At 54.5% G+C, this 21,709-nt stretch overlaps 1 protein-coding gene across 1 annotated transcript in view; it reads left to right on the top strand.

Moving 5' to 3' along the window:
- GLI2 (GLI family zinc finger 2) overlaps nt 1-21,709 on the top strand; it is a 242,552-nt gene that overhangs the window by 188,195 nt on the left and 32,648 nt on the right. Inside the window, exons 4-5 of the mRNA XM_059166612.1 lie at nt 17,088-17,290; nt 20,629-20,814. Of these exons, the coding sequence (XP_059022595.1) occupies nt 17,088-17,290; nt 20,629-20,814 (389 nt within the window). The remainder of the gene's footprint in view (nt 1-17,087; nt 17,291-20,628; nt 20,815-21,709) is intronic.

The raw sequence follows: 21,709 nt of genomic DNA, 5'->3' as shown, positions 1-21,709 counted from the left end.
AGGGCATAATGATAGCACCTATCCCATCTACCAAGTTATTTTGAGGATTCCATGGGGGTCATGTAAGTAAAGCACTTGGGACCATTTGGAAACATGGAATAGATGTTAATAGTGATGAGTCTCATGGTCGCTGTTTGCATTTGCTTATGGGGGCGGGGATCATTGGAAGCCCAGGCCCCTGGGGGCAGAGGCAGGCCACTGCATGACCTTCGAAGAGGATTCTCTCTGGTGGCTGTCACTAAGAAGGTAGAAAATAGGACTGAAGGAGTACCACTGGGGATGGAGAGAGGAGGGGTCTTTTTTCTCCCATTTGGAGAATTGGGACTGTATCTTCTAGGCAACCAGGAGCAAGAGGAAGTGGTCAGATTTATTTTTAGGGTACCCTTAGGAGCAGTTAGGGGATCGATAGAAGTGGGGGACCCACAGCAGAGAGACCTGCCAGAGCTGTCGTGTCCCTGGGTCCAGGTCACAGCCCTCCCCTCCGCCACAGGCAGCCACACAGGGAAGAGAAGGGCACAGGGTGGGGAGGGGGCAGTGTGGAAACCCAGCCAGCATGCCGGGCTGGCTTCTTCACAAATGTGCCCACCCCATCCTGACAGCACCTTTCCGCATCTCCTAGAAGTGCAAACCCACTACAGGATTTGTGTAGCTCACTGGTGCCCAGGAGGTTTTAGAAGGGTAGATGACACTGCCTGTAGACTCCTGAGGCAACATTTCTTATCCATGTAAACCACATGTGATGGGGAGATAAATGGGTAGAGGGGTTGTTGTTGATCAGGCGTGGTTCTCTTGTGACCACCCCCCCCCCCCCGCCCCGTGAGGAAATGATCCTGAGGGTCCAAGAGTCCATTGTCAAGGGCAAGAAGAGAAGGCCAGCCAGCGGATGGGAACCAACACTCCCCGCAGACTTTCCATAGCCTTGCCGCTGCTGGTGGAAAAGCAAATTCTCTGGATCCCCTGCCAGCCCCTGCCCCTTGGAAACAGGCTTGCTAGGTGTTGTGGGGACAGAGGCTGAGGCATGGCACTGTGGGGCTCCCAGCTGGAGCTCTCCATTTGCCCCATGTAGGCAGTCATACAAGCAGGAGTAGGGGCTGCCCTCAGCCAAGATCAACCCAAGTCCTTTTGGAGAAAGTAAAAGCTCCTTTTCCTGATTTGGGAGGCTAGGGTCGTTCTTTGACTCCCCGTGTGGCTTATGGGGTCCTTCTCATCCCAGCCTCTGCCCTGGGCCTTCAGAGAAGACCAGTTCCCATTGCTTCTAGCCCAGAGGGGTTACTGAGACCATCTAACGCTGTAGTTCTCAAACCTGGCTGCCTATCTTAACTTGGCTGTGTGTTTTTTGGTTTTTGGTTTTTTTTTTTTTTTGCGATTTTTTTTTTATATATAATTTTTTATTTTTTATAAACATATATTTTTATCCCCAGGGGTACAGGTCAGTGAATCACCAGAACTTGGCTGTGTTTTAAAGATGCAACATTCTTCCGTCCAATCTCCAAGGTTCTGGTTCTTGCAGGCTAGGGTGAGGACTGGGTATCTGCTGGTTTACCTACAGGCCAGAGTCTGAGGACTGCTGCAGGCCACCCTACTTATTTTAGACCCAAGAAAATGGGCTCAGAGCTGCGTGTTGCCTTGCTAGACTCATCACATCAGCAGGCTCTAGGGCTTTTTCTCTCAATGACAATGACCTCGAAGTATGGGGTGTTAAACATCCCCTGGTCCCTTTTTATCACCCATTCGCAGATGGGTGCCCACAAGTCGACCTAAATCTGTCCATACTCTCAGCTTGCAAAAGGGGATGAGCATATGGAGCGAGGATAGCCACAGCATCTCAGCCACAGGACGGTCGGCCCCCTTCTCTCTCCTCTTGCCTGGTTCCACGACCTCTGACCTCCACAACCCCCCGCACCCGCCAAGACTGGAGAGCCAACCACTATGAACCGCTCCCCTGCAGATCACTTGATCTTGAGCTGTCATTGGTGAGCAGGGTTCCGGCAGTCACAGCCCAAGGCCACCCTGCAAGATAAGGAGAGAGGAGGAGGGGTTCCTGCTGGGGACAGATGGCTCTGGGGTTTAGCTATTAATTCATGCGAAGTCAACATGCTGGCCCAGGTACTTTAGGAAAAGAGGAAATGCCAGCTGGTTGGTGCGAGGGCCTCCGCCGTCCACCATCATCTGCACACTTTGTCGCGCGTGCAAATTACCCAGAGCCCCCTGGGAGAGCTGTTAGAGATGTCTGAAGCCACCTCATCCTAGTGGTTGCATATTAATGGGGACATTTAGCCCCTCTGTTGGTGTGCATCACTTAAGAAAGTAGTTGCTTTGCTCTCGCTGGCTGAGCTCCTGAACTTTCTAATCTGGAGGGATTTGAAGATGGCTCTTCCCAAGGTCAGTGTTCCATAAAGACTGTACCTGCTCATTGCGAGATTAATAAACACACAGCCTGCTCAGCCCGTCCTGTCCCGGGCCCCTGAGAGCCCTGTCCTCAGCCAATCACTGAAAGGCAGGAAGATAGTAATATTTTCTTCTTGATTCTTGGTACCACACCACTAGGTTCACGGTTCAGAGAAGACGGGCACTGCGTTTCAACAAAGAACGTTCTCTCCCCTCAGCAAGTGTGCGTACTTGTTTTCAGAGATTCGGGGAGGCTAGGAAGAGGCGGCGGAAGGGCGTGTCTGCCTGGCTTCTGGCTGAAGGACTGAGGGACTGGGTGGCCCACGGCTGTCCTCTTCCTCCCAGGAGTCCAAGTTGTCCTTTTATCTGCAGTGAGTGCTCCTTTAAATCTGATGTAGCTGACCGCTACTTCAGGGCCACTGGAGAGGTGGGTACCCGGAGAACTCCAGGACCAGGCAGTGTGTAGGGCAGTGGCTGTCTGAGGTCTGGGGGGACAGATAGGTTTGCAGCCTTGGCTCACGGGGATGTGCGTGGTCCTTAGACAGCCCTGCAGGCAGCAGGACACTGGGGCAGCGCTCACTGAGGGTCAGTCCCATCAGCCTGGGGCCAGCCCTCTGGATTATACCACTTAACCCCCATCTGTACCCTTTGAGGAAGGTGGCATCCTCACCCCCACTTGCTAAGTGGGGAAACTGAGGCACAGTGCAGTTGACTGCTTTCCCTAGTGACATCCTCCTAGCAAGTAGCAAAGCCATGACTGGAACCCGGGCAGTTTGACTCTAGGGGGCCCTCTCCACACTGAGACCTCTGCTAAGGACTCTCCCAGCTCCGAGGGCTTCAGATTCCCAGCTCCAGGAACATGCTCTGCAGTGTGGGACAGACAGCTCATTTATAATGGAATCTGGCCTGTAAAAGTTTAATGAGGAGCGTGTCTGATAAGCCGGCCTGCTCTTTGATCTGTGCTGAATGCCAGCCCCTCGCAGAAGAGGAGCTGCCTGGCTCTGGGCTTTGGAGAGAGCCCATGTGGTCAGCCTGGGCAGGAGGGGCCCCAGAAGTGAAGCAGATCTTGATGTGCAGAAATGAGGTGGGTCTGCACTGGGCAGGGCAGGCAAAGCTGGTATGGGGAGGGGCTTCCTGGTGGGAAGGTCCTGCAGGGTTGACAGACGGTCTTTCGGGTTCTCCTAGCCCACTGGGCCCCCATCACCTTGGCATAGCCCATCCCACACCCCCAAGATGTGGGCAGAATGGGGAGGGGCCAGGGTTGAAATCCTCCTGTGTTATTTTTTACTCTCTATGCCCTTGGGCTGGCAGTTGAACCTCCATGAGCTTTGGCTTCCCCATCTCTAAAATGAAGATACAAGAGTACCCCTTGAGTGGTTTTGAGGATTAGGTAGCGGAATGTGTGTAAAGCACATAGAACAGCCCCTGCTACACAGTGAGCACTGGACAATGATTTGTTCTTTTCACCCTTGTGTCGAGACCAGAAGTAAAAACATATTTCATTGCAGTCACCCTGCTGTGTGCTAGGTAGATGGCATCATATCCAGTCCCCCCAACACCCTGTAAAGTAGATGATATTCTCCCCATTTCATACAGCAAAAAATTAGAGGTTCCCAGAATTTAAGAGCTTCCCAAGATCACTCTGCTAGTAAATGAGACCTGACTCTCAGTCCCAAGCATTTCTCTGTGCTGTGATTGTCCTTGGAGAGGAACTGGAATCTTCCTTGCAAATCTTAGGGCTACAGGCAGCTATCCCTGCTGGCAGACATGGGAACAGAGCAACAATAAAGCCAAAGGAAATAATCTCTAAGAGTAAAATTTCAGTGGATGGATTGGCCTTTGAGGTGGGGTCTTGTCCCAGTGCACATGTCTGGGGTGTCCACTCTGGGTGGACACTGATGCTAGTGCCCAGAATGCATTCATTCAGCCCAGTTCCTCACTGCTTGATTTACTGTGTCCCAGGGACTGTCGCTGGAGGTCACTCCTTCCCACCTTAGTCTCAACACTTGTTGAGGGGCTTCGTGAGCAGTGCCTTGTCGCTGAGGCCTGGTCAAGCACCCACGACAGTGGCCAGCGCTGCTTTGTCACTTACTTGCTCTGGTGCCCACGGAAAAGAAGACCTATATTGGGCACCCTGGAAGCCCTTTCTCCTATTCTCTCCTGCCAGGTGCTGTGTTTCTGACACATGAACTTGACCTGCCCTGCCCTAGCAAGTTGCGTTTAGCTGTTGCCTAACTCAGGTGGAGTTCTTCGTGCTCCTTCCTCTGTCGTCACCCACCCCGTACCTAGAAGGGACCAGCTTCGTGTCAGGTGTCAGGAATCTAGGCCCAAGGAGGCCCAGCCTAGCTGCCCACACATATCTCATGGTCTTGGAGGGAAAGGAGGAAAAATGGGGGCGGTTACAGAGCGGTGTACTGGAAAGGGGTGGGGGCGGGAAAGCCCAGAGCACTAGGAAGCCAGGACTGGGAAGCATTTACCAGGAGGAAGGCACCGGAGGCCTGTCTCTCCCGATCCCACCCTAGCCCCAGTCTGCCGTGGGGCCCCACGGTCTTCTTGAGGCTGCCCCTGCTCCAGTGAGAGGCCACTCCCAGGCAGACACAGATGCCAGTAGGAAGAGGAGCCCTTTCCAATGCACCCACTAATGTGCTCAAAACTTCGTTTAAAACTCAGCAGCACACACACCTCTAAGAAGACTTTTATCTAAACTATTTGGGATTATCCATCTCGTTTTGACAGGAGTCCAGGAAAGGAAATTCCACACACCACTTTGGCGGGCCAGGCCAGAGCCGAAGAATTCTTTCTGTGGAGGGGTTTCCCTGTGTGTAGCCCACCCATGCCCTGGACTTTTCTCATGGCTTAAACCCAGACCCCGGGGGCAGTGTAATGAAACCCCTCCTTTTCCTGAAGGCTCTTCCTGCCCCAAGACCACACATCTCATTCCATGGCTTCTATGGCTCCAGGGCCAGCCCCCTTGCATTTGCCCTGAGAGAGGATAGTCCCCATAGAGTCCTGACTTTCTGGAAGCTTCAGCTCAGCTGTGCTCAGTCGAGGTTGGCCGTTCTTGCAGACAAAGGCCTCCTATCCCCAGAGGTTAACCCACACCACAGGTCACCTGGAGAGGGCCTAATCCGGGCCCCAGTTCCCCCAGGGCCTCTTTCCACCCCACCCCCACCCCACCCCCCAGCCCCTCCTGCCCCACCACCCCCCAACACATGGCTTGCATCCAGGGTCTCTCCCCAACCCCAGCTCTGTGCAAGTCATCACTTGGCTAGGAAAAAAGTCTCCTTGATACTTCCCTCTTGCCTTTTATGCTTTTCAGTTTTTATGTTTGAAAAAGCCGATAAACTTCCTATCCTTCTGTTTCAAGGGGGAAAAAAATGTGATAAAGGGTGGGCAGCTGAATTAACCCCTCTTGCCCGTGTGGCTAGATCTTAACCAAGTCCATGTGTATGGCCTTCTTTGGAGGCGCAGCTTTATAACCTAATTTCCCTACCAAAACATCAGTGTTTACTTAGTAAGAAATCTGCTCTTTGTCAGCTGAAAACAGTGATTTCTTTATTATGGCTCTGCGTAGGGAGTGACAGCTAAAAGCTGGCTGGATCTGCGGGAGTGCGCGGGTCTGTAACGGATCGGGGTGAGCAGAGGGTCGAACGGATTGCACGTGTATAAAGGCGTGTGTCGGCCGCAGAGCAGGCCCATCTGACAGGCTGGGGCTGGCCAGGAAGGAGCCTGGGCAGCAGACAGAGGGAATAGCCACGAGGAGCCCAGTGGGTGACAGGGAGCCAACCACAGAGCCCCCAAAGGCTTTCCAGCAGCCCACACAAGTTCACGAGCAGCTCTGCAGTCGCTCCACTCCCCACCACCGAGCCCCTGTGCACTCAGCGGACTTCGAACCAGAAGCCAGCCCTCCTCTTTAAGATTTAGGCTTGTTAAATATTGAAGACGCACAAAAGGACTTGCAAAAGCATGGTTAAAGCATAAAAAGTAATGATCTTGTACACTGTCACTCCCTGGCCGGTCTAAGGATCGGGGATATGCCGGCACCTTTGGGGTCTCCTCCGTCCTGCCCCAGGGGCTGCCCCTCCCACCAGGCTTCGGGATTTGGAGTTCCTCCTCCCCTTGCCTCCCTGACAGTTCCACCTTATGTCTGACTCCCCTAACAACCCATTGTTTAGTTCTGCTTTGTGGACTTGATATCAACAGAATCATTGCAAGCAGATTCATTGGGAAACTGCTTTCACGGGTCAAGTTTTGTTCCAGAAATTCACCCGTCAATGCTTGGGGCTCTTTATTCACGAATTCTCCCTTCTCTGCTCCAGAATGAGCAGACAGGCACCTGGGATGTGTCTCTACTTTGGCGATTCTGAACATTATTGAGGTGAATTCTCTTGTACCATCTTCTGCACCACCACCACCACCACCACCACCACCACCACCACCCCACCCGGGACCGCGGGCTGTACCTTAGAGTCAATGCATGTCCAGGAGTGAAATCGCTGAGTCATGGGTTGTTCATGGTTTAAACCCAGATGCTGCCAGACTTTTGCTTGGGTGGTTTTACCACTACCGCGGCTTGAGGGCTCAGCTCGTTCCACATCCTGGTTACCAAGGTCACGTCAGCAACATTTAAATGTTTGCCACAATTTTGGTATCTCCTATGATTTGGATTTTCTATTTCCCTGATTACTGATGAAGCTGAGAATCCTCTCCTATGTTTTTTGGCCGATAATATTTCCTGCTTGTGAAGTACGTTTGGAGCTATTTTGCTCATTTCTGTATGGAGTTGCCTTTTTCATATTGATGTGAATCAAGTTTTTTATATATGAAGGCCACTCATTCCATAATTAGTTATCTGTGTTGCAGATATCCTCTCTCAGTTAGTGTCTGTTCTCTTCATTCCCACAGTGAAGTGTCTGGATGAAGAGAAGTTCCTTGTGTAACCCAGGTCAGGTTATTGACATTTCCTTAAGGTTTTTCCTACACATTCCTCTTCCATCAGCTGTGTAGTCTGCCGTTCAGCTCCTGGACTCTGGTAGCTATCCCGCGATATGACCTGCTCTTTGTTCAGCTGTTCTCCTGCCTCGGAAACCCAGGCCTGCACCACTCACTGCCTCCTTTCCATTTCTCTATAAGAGTTGAGACCCAGTTTCAGATGCCACCTCCTATAGGAAGCCTTCTCAGATTGCCCTAGCGGAGTGAATGAATTCTTTCCCTCCCACACTTCTTTCCCCTCCAGCACCTTATATACTCTTGGTAGGCTACAATTCGTGTCCACTCTCCTGCATGACCCCAGAGGTCCCAGACTGATGATTCCATCAAGGCACTAAAGTGAACCGTAGGCTTGGGGGCTGTGATTTCCTGAACTCATGGCTGGATCAGGGGGGCTCTCCCAGTATCATCACCCTAACAGCTTGTCCTCATCTCAGCCTCATGACGACTCATGCTCTCTGCTGGGGTCTGTGCAAATATGGGTTCAAGGTGAGCCCTGGGAAAATCAGAGTTGACCAAGATCCACCTGGCTCAGCATTGGTCAGTCGAGTTTTTTACTTCCTGGGTGTGGGGTTCTGGCCGAGTCTTTCTCAGACCCCCAGCTCCCCACCTGGTTCCCTCAGGACCCATACTCAGTGAACGTTGGCTCAGCGAATGGCTGATGCTGTGGTCCCAGGCCCTGTTAACTGTGAGCCTTTTCGCTCATCTACGGAGCCTCCCAATGGGGGCAGAGCTTAGTCCAGATGTACAAGAACATGCAGATTGTTGCAAAAAAAAAAAAAAAATGAATTGAGCTCTGATTTGGAGAGGCGCAGTTCTCTGGTGCTTTCCAAAAGAATTCAGTACACATCTCTTTCCAGTTTCAAACCCCCTTGGTGCCTCTTGAAAGGGGCTTGATTTCTGGAACTTTTAAAATGAATATATGGAAGGCGTGGTAAGCAAGCTTGCCAGTGTATGGTTTCACATACCCCACACCAACCAAACAAACAGGAAACCAAAACATAACAAAATCCAAACCTGCAAACAAAATCCTTGCAGAAGAGTTTGAACTCCGCCTGGAGGAGCCCCTGGAGCTCCATCCATGAGTAGGCCCTGGGTAGTCGCCACTGACTTTGCCCTTCAGGGAAGCCCTGACGAAAACCAACACAGGCCCCCCCTGCTCAGCCAGGACTGAACGCTGCTAAGGAGTCACAGTTTGAGGAAGAGAGCAGCTCAGAGCAGGAAGGCCAGCTTCGAGGTATTTGTTTCCCCTCTAGCAGATCGGTGGGCCCAAGGCCAATTGCCTAGTGTTTCTGAGAAAGTGGGTGCCTGGCCCTGAGCCGCGGGCCAACGGCAGACGGGTCGCCGCCTCCCCATGCTGAGCCTTCTGACTCCACCCATGGCCCTGTGATCCTGGTGGGTGGTAGCATCTCAGCCCAAAGGCAGGATGAGGACATGGGAGCCAGCGGTCCCTGGGGCGGGAGGGGTTGGCGTGTTGGGGCCGTGTGCAGGGCGCGTTCAGCTATGGGGAGCCAGTGACCGTGTAATCCGGGCGGCAGGGGGGAAGGCACGCTCCAGAGCCCTGTGAGCATGCTCAGAAGCCCTCCCAGCACAGAGGGGACTTCCCCCTTCCCTGCCAGCTTGCCGCTGATGTAGCACCTCCCGGGGGCTAGGCCACTCTGAGGAACAACACACAGGCCCTGCTCCCTAAGAGCATACCGTCTTGGAAGAAAGGCGACGGTAACCCAGATGGTGATGTCAGTCCCTCTGAGGGCTAACTCCACACCGGCACAATGTGCCACACGTACTGAATCAGCTCCCAGGAAGTTGCCACGAACTCAGTGGCTTGAAACAACAGAAATATGTTCTTTCCCAGTTTTGGAGATCAGGAGTCTAGAATCAGTATCATGGGGTGAGCGCAGGGCCATGCTTCCTCGGCAGGCCCTAGGGGAGAAGCCATCTCTTACCCCTGCCAGCACTCCTCGATTTGTGGCCACGTCCCCCTAGCCTGTGTCCCCGCGGCTACACAGCCTCCTCCTCATCCTTGTCCCTCTACCTCTCTTTTATTAGAACACTGGCTCTGGCGTTTAGGGTCCCCCTCATAATCCAAAATGCTCTCATCTCAGCATTCCTACCATAATCACATCTGCCAAGTCCTTTTTTTTATCTTTTGCAAATGTGGTATGAACAAGGGATCAGGAAGGACACGGATGCATCTTGGAGAGGTCAAGTTCAGCCTGTCGTGCGTACCTCCTCTCTCCTTCCCACTACGTATTTGTAAGAGCACATCGTGATTGCTGTTTGTAGCTGAGCACACAGGTGGCATGTAGAGCGTGAGCGAGAGAAGCACGTATGCCGATGCTTTTGGCCACCCCGAGAAGCAGGCCTGAGCTGAGGTTTGTAGGCCTGAGGCCCCGAGTGAGTGGAACTCCCTATCCTCATATTCAGCAAAGGCCCCTAGAGCAGGCGGCCATAAGAGCAGTGGGTCCCCACGTTCCAGTCCAGCTGTGCCACCAACCTTGCCATTGCCGTGCCACTGCTACTTTGGGTCTCGGTTGTGCTGTCTGAGAAATGGGATGCAAAGCGTCCATTCCTGCCCATTTCTGGCCCGACTGACCTGCACAGAAAGTCTTGGAACAAAGCTATCAGGAGCCTCTGGGTAGCCAAGGGTCCTTGCTTCTGGCTCCTGCTCACCCCACCCACCCCCACCCCAGGTGGGAGAATCTGCCTCAGTGGCTCATGCTGAGTCTGGGTGAGTCAGCAGCCCTCAGTTCTGCATTGTTCTGCCTCTCCAAACAGCACCATGGGTGGGGTGCTGGGGCCCCATCCCTGCACTTCCACCACTCCTATCACCATGGGAAGAAGCAAATTGTTTTCTGCCCCTGCGCCCTGGCTCGGGCTGCACTGGGGTCAGATGCCCTCCGGGTTCCTTCCACTGAGCAGAGTCTTACTCACCACCCCTAGCCCTACGGGAACCATACACCCTCAAAGGCCCCATCCCCATTCTACTAGCTCCCAGGGATGGCGCCCATACCCGAGGGTGCAGGCGTGCTGGCTCGGGCCCAGCCACTTTGGTGCTGGGCCACGTGTAGCTCTGTGGGGTTCCACGGCCGTGCTTTGCCTTTCATCTCCCTCCAGAAACTTGAGCCAGCACGTGCAGAAAGGGCTGGACTTGTTGAAAGATTGGGCTGGGTCCACTCCGTTCTCTGCCAGTCTTCCCTCTGTCATTCGTTAAATCTGAGAAAAGACATGGGGAGCACCAGGGGCAGGGGGGTCATCTACTGGGCACCCGGAGCTGCACAGCACACAGAGCCCAAGCCATCCCACTGCTGCCCCATCCCACAGGCAAGAACACAGAGGCTCTGGGAAGAGAGTGCACCCAAGGCCTGCAGCAAGTGGCAGAGCCATCATTCAGACCCAGAGAGTCCAGGTTCTGGCGGCAGGTGTGAGCGGTAACCCTCAGCCTGTGCCCCAACCCGAGTGAGGGCCAGCAGGGGAGCCAGCTGAGGGGAGGTCTGCAAAGGGACACTGAGCTGAACCTTTCGAGGGCCAAGACAGCAGAGGCAGAAGCTTGCCTTTGGGTGGACCACTGGCAATATCCAAGCGCCGAGCCTGACCTCATTGGAACGGCCAACCCCATTTCTCTCTGCAAATCTTGGTCTTGTCTCACTTACCGCCTTGCGCCGTGGTCTCCCTCTGCACCGAAATCTGCCTTGTAGGGCTGCTGCGTGGGTGCTCGGTGGAGGCTGACCACCCCGTGGGCTGTGGCTTTCCCCCACCACCCCCAGCCGTGGCATGTGAAGCTAGGGCAATACCGGGCCAGGTCTCCGCTGGCTTGGCCCATTCTCTCTGTCCTCTCTCCCCCGGCTTCCAACCTGGAATTTGTGTCTGGACCTAAAATCTTGTCCAGGGCCTGGGCTAGGCCCCCCTCCCAATAGAGAGGGAAGGAAATATGCTGCTCCAGAGAAGCACTTTCATGGCCCTGCCTGCCCCCTTTCTGGGGAGGAGGAGGCTGGCCCAGCCATCTGGCCAGCGCCTGTACTGAGAGGAAGTGTGGGAGTCCTCGACTGCCGGGGGAGCTGGGCCCTGCTGCAGGCCACTGCTGCCCGTCACCAGCACGTGCCTATGTGCGTGCACGCCCCCCTCACACCACACACACACAGGCAGGGAGGCAGGTGGCCGTTCCTCTTACCTAGAGCCCCCTGCTTCTGCCTCATGCCCATTCATGGAAGGGCCACCACGGCGGTCCTCACCAGCTTCCGCAGCCCTGGGCAGGACACCTGCCACTCTCCCCTTCGGTCCGGCAGGCAGGAACATGGACAGGCCCAGGGAATGAGGGCACCTATCTGCCTTGCTGAATGCCAGGCCCAAGATCTCTCTGGGCAGGAAGAGGCTGTGTTCATTAAGGTTTGCCTTAGCATTTGTCTATGGTAGAAACACTCAGCTCAAACTTGTTTACACAAACAAACAGGTGTACTGACTCAGATGACTGAAAAGTGACTAACTTCCAGTGAAGCTGGAGCTGTACTAGGGGCTCAATTCAAGAGTCCGATTCCACATCTTCCAACTCTGACACTCTGTGTATCATCTGCACTCTTGGACCCCAGTAGCCCCAGGCTTGCATCCTACCTGCACAGCAACTCATGTGGACAGAGAACACTTCTTCCCCAAAGATTCCAGCCAAAGAAGCTACCTTAAGCACATGCCCATCTCTGAAATGATCACAGTACCCAAGAATGTGGAATGCGTTGATCAGCTGGGCTCAGATCACATGGCCTCTAGCCCCTGGAGAAGAAATGAAGTAGGTCCAGTATAGATCCAGCCCCAAGTGCTCTGCTCCCCCATCCAGGACATACATAACCTTGTATGTCAGCATTTCTTTGTGCATGCTGCTTCCTTCCTTTGTGTCATGCGCTTTCTCACAAACTCCTTTTGATTCTTCAGAACCCAGCCCAGATGTTACCTCCTCTGAGAAGCCTTCCCTTATGCTTACATGCAGAGTTAGGTGATTTTTTTTTTCCTCTGCTGGGGCCTTTATTACACTGCCCGATGCTTACCTGACTTGTGGGTCTGCCCTTTCCGTTTGAGCTCCAAGCTCTCTACAGGTCCTGGGCACAGAGCAAGTGCCCGGGACAAATTTGTCCAGAATATGAACAAACAGACCAATAATGGTAGCATCAGGTTCAGATGAGCTCAGAACTAGACCACTGGGGAGAAAGCAATGCATAAGAGTGACGTCCAAGGGGAGCAGCTGGCAGCAAGGCTGGCTTGGCCAGTCCCGCTGATGGCAGCCGGCAGGTGTGTGAGCGTGCATACATACAACAGAGGAGAACGTGACCATCTTTTAAAATGAGCTCACGCAATCGGTCCCTCCTCTCACCCTCAAGGTTACCTCTTTGAGTCTCTGCCCTGTTGCCAGAATTCAAGGCTGGGACAGGCCATGGTGAGACCTGGATTGGGTCCCCACAACCCATGATTGTGGACATGCAAGAAGAAAAGAAAGTGGTAGCTGGGGATCAGCCCCTGTTCTCTGAAGGACCTCCCTTAAACGCTGGCCTGTTGGCGAAATTGTCGGGGCTGCTGTGGAGCTCCTTGTTCCCCCACTTGCATTAATGATGCTTGGAATTCTGCACTTTGAGATTCATTCCTTTTGCTTCATTTAGTCTGTCACAATGAAAACCTTTTGAAACACTTGGGCCCCCTGGATCCTTATCGGTCATTAACAACACAGCAGGAGGGAGAGGTTCCAACTCCCTCCTGAGAGCTGGATTGTCTTGGGCATGGTGATGGAGCTGGAGTGGAAAGAAAGGCAGAAAAGTAACCCGAAACAGAGCAGGGAGAAAGCTGTTCTGCTCTCAGGTGCTGCCCTTGCCTGACCTTGCACACCTGCCCCCAGCCCTGTCCACAGAAAACCACAGTCAACAGGGGCACCCAATTCTCTGACGAGGGAACAGACACAGCACAGGCTGGGGCCCAGACCCACCTTGGTTGGTTGGGGTCCCATTACCTGCTACTTGAGTGCCCTTGGACAAGGAGGGACCTAGCATCACTGGCTCTGTCCTCATCTGTAAAATGGGCATGAAGTGCGTCCCTGGTGACTTTTTTATTGTGATTACAAAAGGAAACACATGCCTGATGTCTGTGAGAGCTGGCATGCCGTCAGCCCTATCATGAGATGCCAGGTAAGGGCACAACTCAGTAGCACTGTGCAGAGGGGACATCTAGGGAGCCTTCCCGGAGGAAGTATCTGGATAGTCATCACGGCTGTGATGGCCAAGGCACCTTTGTCCTAGGTACTAGGGGTTCAGGTCAGTAGATGCTACACACCCAAGCTGACTTGTTGCAGAGACGGGAAGGGAAGGGGTTCATGCTCGCTAACACCCCTCATGTGCCCCACCCTGGGAGGCACCAGAGAAGAGCAGCATGCTGGCCGAGGCCACCCAGCTAGGTGGGAAAGATCAGGGTTCGCAAGAGAACCGGTGCTTTCAAAGGCACATGCGGTGCCCAGATGCCAGTCCTGCCGCACTGCTTCCGGGCCCTGGGTCCCCATACGGCCTCCAGAATCCAGTTCTGCTCTGCCTATAAAAGAAGAACATTTGATTGTGCCTCTGCCGGAGGCTCTGCCGGCCTCGTTCCCACAGCTCCCAAGCCTACCAGTGACCGCGTTCCTGGCCCTGGGAAAGGCAAGGGGGTGTTGCATGTGTTCTTCAGTCTGTCCTGGGAGCCCAGTTGTCTCAACAGCGAACCCCATCAAATCTGCGCTGGAGACGGTGGCCTCTCTCAGCTTCTTGCCCAGGGAAACAGGGAAGCCTCCGCAGTATTCTCTGTGGGGGTGGGGTGGCCTCTGGCACAAAGGGAGCACCAGCCTGGGAATGAGGCCGACTCGGGCTGTCTTGACCTACGTCTCTCTCTGTCCGCACTGCATGGAGGGGTGACTTCCTTCTCGGACCCAGAGTCCTTCTGGGTGATTGCTGGTGTCAGCGTTTTCACAAACTCTCCAGGAGAACACACAGCACATGCTTCCTTCGAGGCTGGCTAGACACCCCTGCCAGGAGCTCCAGAGGCTCTCCTCTGAGCCCAGGGCCGGAGTCAGGGCCCAGGCTGCCCTGGAAGAATGAGCTCCCTATTCCCTTGGTGACCTGTGGTGGGAAGACAGCCGCAGAGTTCACTCTCCCCTGAAGGGTGATAACTGAGGTATGAAGACAAATCTCCCAGTTCCTCCATATGGGGACCTCCAAACTCAACCGCTAGGTCGGGCTGGACTCCAGCCCCGGCCAGGGCAGCCCCCCTCCCCCGTGGTGGTGTGTTTGTTGCCATGACAACACATCTCCAGCCTCCTGCTTTGGACACTTATCTGGCCAATGGGATGGGGGTCACCTTGGACAGACCAGGGCTGAGGTATGCCCTAAATGTTTTCCTTTAGCTCCCCGTGTAGTCACTGGTTTGTTTCGTGAGGCCTCAGCTGTTGTCAGTGTGCCCTAGCCACTTAGGGCCACCAGCTGCAGTGACCACAGGCCGCTATGACCTCAACCGTGGCCAGTATCCTGCAGGCTCTGGGAACCTACCCTGCCTTGCGAGTTCGAGGGAGGACTGAGGGATCTGAGGACAACAGGTGCCACCCACTGCTCTCCAGAACACCCTATGCTTACTGCAGTATTCTCAGCCTTCTAGAACTCTTTCCTTCAATCCCAGATCTGGGCCCAGGAGTCAGACAGAGGTCTCCTCCCTGCCCCACAGTCCCAGCGCCCTGGGGAGTGTCCATCCTGCCCCCACCAGCATGCCCAAGGCAGCGAGACAGACCCTTGGCAAGAAGGGTGAGTTAGTCTTGTTCTGTCCCCCCACCCCACCCACCACCACCCTTGGACACATAATACCTCTGCCTAGAGCAGAGCCGTCCCGAAGCCCTTTTCCCTGAATGCAGTTTTGTCTCGGGTGGGCTGGCCTCGGAAGGCAGCCTGTGAGTGAGAGCAGCTTGAGGCTGTGATGCGTGACTTATCCCAGAGGCTCCCTCCTACCAAGCTCAGTGCCTGGAAACAGATGTGTGGCCATCACACTCTTGAAAATCCCTCTGGGGGATGCTAGTTCACTACTTGCCAGGTGTTAGCTTGTAGAGGAGCCTCAGACAGAATCCAGTTACCTGGGATGCAGTGGGCATGCAGATCCGACGAGCCCACCGGGCAGCTCTTCCCCACTGCTTTGGCAGGCTCATTGGAAGTGCACGCCCATTGCAGTCACATCTGCAAAAGCGAGAAAGAAATGGAGCAGAATGCTCACATCCTCCAAGCCGGGAGTTTGGGAAACCCAGATGTGGAGACATCTGGATGTCACCTGTTTGGGTCCCGGCACGCCCCATGTGGCAGGCACGGGTTTCGCGCACTCTCCCCCATAAGCAGGAATGCTCTCTGGTTCACTCCAACCATCCCCGCTCTGATGTATAAGGATGCCCTTGCTCCTATCCAAAGTCAATCCCATGGAGGGGGTGGAGGGAGGGCCTCCCAGGCACATCTGGGTTTTACCCTCTGACTATGGCACTAATGCCATAATAATGGCTCTCGGCTGTGAACAGACAGCTGGATATGGGGGGACTTTCATCCTCAAGGCAGCCACAGGAAAAAGGCACTATTATCTCCATTTTACAGTTGAAAAAACTGAGACTCGCAGTGGGTTTAAGGGCGTGCTCAGCATGCCTGGGCTGTTAACGACTAGGATCCTAACACAGGTCCATCTGAAACTCTCTTCTTGGCACTACATCAGATCACGGAGAGACCTGTTTTCTGAAAAAGTGAAAAATCACATCTCGGTGAACTTGGCCCCCAGGGACTTAGCTGTGGTTTCATAGTTACTTTTCCTCTAAACCCTGATTTTTATTTAATGGGCAGCTCTTGGGGTAGCCGACTTTAGAACTCCCTGGTGCTAACATGCTAGCCTCCGAACGAGAGGCTAACATGCTAGCCTCCGAACGAGAGGGCCCCATCATGGAGTTGAGTGCAGCCAGCGTCCCCTTGGAGGCTGGGCAGGGGACGTGGGGGTGGACCGCAGCCACGCCAGCCCTAGCCACAGGGTCTAGGCCAAGTGTGTGCCTGACTGCTGATGGGCATCCGAGAAGGAAGACTCTGTTAGCATTAAAGGGAATCCTACGTAAGGAGAGCTAAAAGGATATTCTAGAAGTATACTTACGGCTCATCATTTGAGAACTCTTCTTGAAACCTGCTCTGCTTGATGCCAGCCGGTCTCATAGCGGGTGCTCCACGGCTGCGACTGCCCAACTAAACCCCAAATTCTCTCCTTTGGGGGCCTCTCCCAATCCCTCTCCTTCTCTCCATTCTGTTAGGAATACACACTCTTTGCCCCTCAACACTAGTACTAGTGTTTTCTGGTTTTCGTTCATGTAGAACGCGTGCACCTGTTCATTAACAAAGGTTTGTGTTGCCACCATTGGTCCAGTCTTGTGCCGGCGCTGGGAAAGCCATGACAGCTCGGCACATGCGGGTGGCTCACTGAGCGTATGGTCCCGCAAGTCCAGCCATAAGTGCCGCGAACTTCACGGCCAGCACCAGACCGGCAGGCAGGCGGCCTCGGCAGCCCATAGGAGTTTTCAGCCTGCGCGCACTGGCTAACGTGTGAGAAGTCAGACTCCATGAAGGGTACCCATGCCCATTGCTCGGCAGGGCTCCCCACACATCCTTCTGTACCAGGCCATGCCTTTTGACCCCGCTCCTTTGTCTCTGCAGGCCTCCTGCCCTAAGCGGCAGCCCTGTTATCTCCGACATTTCGTTGATCCGGCTTTCCCCACACCCTGCCGGCCCTGGGGAGTCCCCCTTCAACGCCCCCCACCCATACGTGAGCCCTCACATGGAGCATTACCTCCGTGCCGTGCACAGCAGCCCCACACTCCCCGCGATCTCTGCAGCCCGGGGTCTGAGCCCCGCTGACGGTGAGTAGAGCTTGGGGTGCTTGGAGGGAGGATGGGCTGCTAACTGTAACTCTGTCGACCCCCCAGCCCTGGTCCCCTGGGATAGTGAGCAAGTTGACATTCCTCCCACCACCCTGAGCCATGGGTTTTTCCACAAATGAATGGGAAAAGCCAAGAGGATCCGGGAACATTGGGTTTTGTGCTCATTAAGGAGCTGTTCAGAACTACCCTTTTGCATGCAAATTATATGTAATAATAATAAGGTATGTTTATTCATGTAGGCTTTAGCTTAGACGAGAATTCTTTGGTCTCAATAAACCAAAATCTGCTTCTAGTGAAGGAAAGGCGGTGCTGGATCAAGGCGTTGCCCGGGTCCCTGGAGCAGCAGGAATGCAGAGCTGGGCTGGTTTCTGCCTGCATCTCTGCTTTATGCACCCCAAGGTCAATACGTGGCCTCCAAAATGGCACCCCAAGGCTCCTCGGGTGAGCCCCAGTGGAGTTGGATCTCTCAGCTCAGATGCTGGAGAGAGAATTGATTGGCCCAGCTCAAAGATCAGATGGCTACCCCAATCCACTTCACTTGAGACGAGAAAGGGCAGGTCACGTAATATAAATAGGGTTTTCAGGTCTAAAATTTAATACTTCAGAAAAAAATCTAATAATTCCCTCCCCATCCCCACCTCACCGGTACACGTATACGAACACACACAAGCACACATGCGCACACTCATACTGGACGGTAGTGATCACATTCAGGTGCTGGCCGTGCCCGTCCTGCCTTCCTGGGACATGCCCCCAGCCCTCTGTCCCATGCCACCCTGCACAGTGCCCGGTAGCCACTTTCTGGTGCCATTTCTAAAAGTAACCGAGGTGTAGCCTCTCAGTCTGCCCACTGAAACCATGCCTCTTGGTCCAGGCCATTCTAGAAGACTTTTGCACTCCGGGGCCCGTAGGCTGAGGCTCCGGGAAACACAATTCCAGTGGGTCCCTTGTCACTACCTCCAGTCCTTGTCAAGGGGAATGTGCCCTCCCCCACATCCTGGCTATGACCAGGACCTGGAGCCAAGGCCTGGACCCGAGAGGCTCAGCTTGGAGTTCCCCAAGGAAAAGGACTCCGAATGGACAGAATGTCTCCCCAAAGCATCGGGTTCATCGTCCTGAAATCTGAGTGGGTTTTCCAAGTGGCCTTGGCCGAGTGCTGGTGCCCTGAAAGATCATGCCGCCTCCACGCAGAGCCACCAGCTCCAGATGGTGGGCTACGCTTTTCTACACCTCTCCTGATGACCCAGCCGGTGCCAGCAGACCAGGTTCCCCATGCTGCCCTGACCTTGAAGCTTGTTCATGGTGTCCTGGGCTGGAGGCCACCTGCCCCCGGGAAAAGATGTGTCTACGCCCTCATCCCCCAAACCTGAGAAAGTGGCCCCATTTGAAAAAAGGCCTTTGCAGATGTGATTTAGTTGGGGATTTTGAAACAAAGAGAACATCCTGGAATGTCCACGTGGGCCTTAAATGCAATGATAGGTGTCCTCGCAAGAGACACAGACGAGAGAATGAACCAAAGATGAAAGTGATGTGGCCGCAGGCCAAGGAGGCTGGCAAGCTCCAGGTGCTGGAAGGAACATGGGACCGATGACGCCCTAAAGCCTCTGCAGGGAGCGTGGCCCCAGTGACGCCTTGAAGTGACATGTCTGGCCTCCAACCTGGGAGAGGACGAAATTCTGCTGTTTCAACGGCAGTGAGCAACACATGTCTGTCCTAACTCGTTACAGCAAGTTAGGAAACTAATACTCACGGTAACAGGGTTCCTGTGGAGGAAGAACAGGCAGGACGTGGCAGTCCTCCCGAGGCGGTGGTCAGAGGGCCCTGAGAGAGGTCTCTGGAAGACAAGGATGCTGTGGTTTCAGCTGCCAGTGGTGTAGCCCTTGAAGAAAAGACGTGCATTTGTGGAGCCCTGATTCTGTGCCTGATTTCCATAGAAACATCGGTGGGGCTCCTCTCACCCACATTTATCCCAGCCCCAGCCCCTTGGGCTAGTAGGCCTGGGTTCAGCACTAGAGGGCACTCAGCTAATGGGCAAGGCCCTGACCTTCACCGGGGGTGGACCTGTTGCCCAGAGACCTCACTGGCCCTGAACCAAGCCCCCAAGTGGGTAGAGACAGCGTGTCGGGCTCGCACTGCAGCTGTGCCCTCCCCAGCACCTGCACACGTGAGGCCCAGAGAGTTCACCGGCCATCAGCGGCCATGTCTGCCAGACCATGCATGTGCTGAGGACCAGTGGGCACCCCGGGAAGCTTTCAGGGAGGAGGTGGACATTCAGGAAGAGGGGGACAGGAAAGTATTTCAGGCATGCACAGGGCAGGAGGAGGCCGTGGGGGCATCACCCTGGCTGTAGGCCAGGACTCTCTCTAGTGGATATAGCAGGAGAAGGGGGGGAGGAGGAGGTGGAGGGTGGGGAAGGGGTGGCGGCTTCCATTCACAGGCTTCTCTCTGCCCAGCATGGATGAGATCTTTACTGTTTGCCAAGACTAATAGCAGAGAGCACCAGAGTCCTCATCTGCCGTTGGAGGACAGTAATGGTGGCCCTCTGCTCAGGGTGTGTGGGGGCAGTGGCCATGAGAATGAATACAAGTCCCTCGGCACTGTGCCTACACGGGCCCAGCAAGTGCCCAGCATGACACTGGCTGCCACTCTCATTTCTCATGGTAACTTGAGTAGCAAGGATACTTCTCCCCATTTTATGGATGGAAAACTGAGCCCCTACCCAGTTTTGCAGAGCAGGTTAAAAACCAGGCCACTCAATGGGTTTGTTGGGTTCCAAGGCCCACCCCCCAGCGCCAGGGACCCTCCAGATTATCCCAAGTTCCTCCTCCCTGCCTCCTGGCTGAGCCCCAGACAGGGCCGGGTGCAAGGTTGGAGACGGATAGCCCTGGGTTCTGCAGCTGCTGGCCAGGCCAGCAATCTCACCTTGAATGTTCAGGTCAGACTGACCTGGCCCGATCGTTGACCACCACAGAGCCTTTGTTGGAGTCTTCCTTTTCCTTTGAAGACTCTGCTGGCCTCTGGGCCCTGTGGGCCTGCAGCTCTGGGCCCTTGTGGGGCCTAGAGGGGGAGGAGGGAGCACTTGCCTAAGGATTTGAGGAAGTAGAGGTGTTCGGGCTCTGACACCCCATCAGCAGAAACACCACCCCCCACACACATTGTCTGCTCAGTGCGGGGAGCGAATCTAGGGGCAGAGGACAGACTAGCAGGCCCTGGAGTGTGGGGGGCAGAAGGAGCACACAACTACCATGTGCGTGTTTCTCTCATTTTTGGGCCACAAGCTGACGGCTTCTCTCTCTCTCCCTCCCTGCTGTGCACAGTGGCTCACGAGCACCTCAAGGAGAGAGGGCTGTTTGGCCTCCCCGCACCAGGCAGCAACCCCTCAGACTATTACCATCAGATGACCCTCATGGCAGGCCACCCTGCACCCTACGGGGACCTGCTGATGCAGAGTGGGGGTGCCGCCAGTGCACCCCATCTCCACGACTACCTCAATCCAGTGGATGGTGAGTGTCGGGCCCACGTGGGGGCGGGGAGCAGGACAGGAGATGGGGACAGAGGAGGATGTCTGCTGCTCCTTTCGTAGGCAGGGAGCCCTGACGGAGGATCTGGGAATCCCTGCCATGATTGCTGTCCATAGGCGACTGAGTCTGACCAACTCCCACAAACACTTAGTGAGTCACTGCAGGCCAGGACATGTTTTGGGATTTGCAGCCTCAGGAACAAAACACGCTCATCTCAGCTTTCATGGAACTTACGTAGCAGTAGGGAGAGACAAACAAAGCCAAGAATGGGGTAGGGAGCCCCAGGTGGAGTGGGGGGTGAAGTCATGAATAAAGAAATTGAGAAATCTTTCCTGGGAAAATGATATTCAGGCATGAATATCATGAGGAGGTGAGCAGTACAGAAATACGCAGTAAAAGGGTCTAGCCAGGGGGAGTAGCAAGCGCAAAGGGCCTGAGGCAGCAGTATGCCCTCTGAGCTCCAGAAAAACCCAGGAGGCCAGCGTGCCTGGCCTCCAGTGAGTAAGGGGCAGGAGTGGGGTGGGGCCAGAGTTCCAGGGCTGGTTGTGCAGGCTGGTCGGGGTTTGGTCAGGCTTTGTTTGGATCGAGCATGATGGGGCCCTCGGAGGGGCTTGGACAGAGGAGTAATGAGATCCGACTTATTCTGAAAAAGGAATCCCATTGTGGCTACTGACCTGAGAATAGGTTTAGGGGCAAGGTGGAAGCAGGGGGTCCAGCTAGTAGAGGTGGGGTAGAGAAGGGATCACATTTTAGATAAAGCCACAAGATTTGTCTCCAGACCGGGTGAGGAGTTAGGAGGAAAGAAAGGCATCAGGGACAACACCAGGAGCTTGGGCTTGGGCCTGGGCAGGTAGGGATGATTGTCAGTGCTAGAGCT

The sequence above is a fragment of the Mustela lutreola genome, chromosome 3, assembly GCF_030435805.1.
Source record: "Mustela lutreola isolate mMusLut2 chromosome 3, mMusLut2.pri, whole genome shotgun sequence".
NCBI classification, from domain to species: Eukaryota; Metazoa; Chordata; class Mammalia; order Carnivora; family Mustelidae; genus Mustela; species Mustela lutreola.
This window is presented reverse-complemented; position numbering and strand designations above follow the sequence as displayed.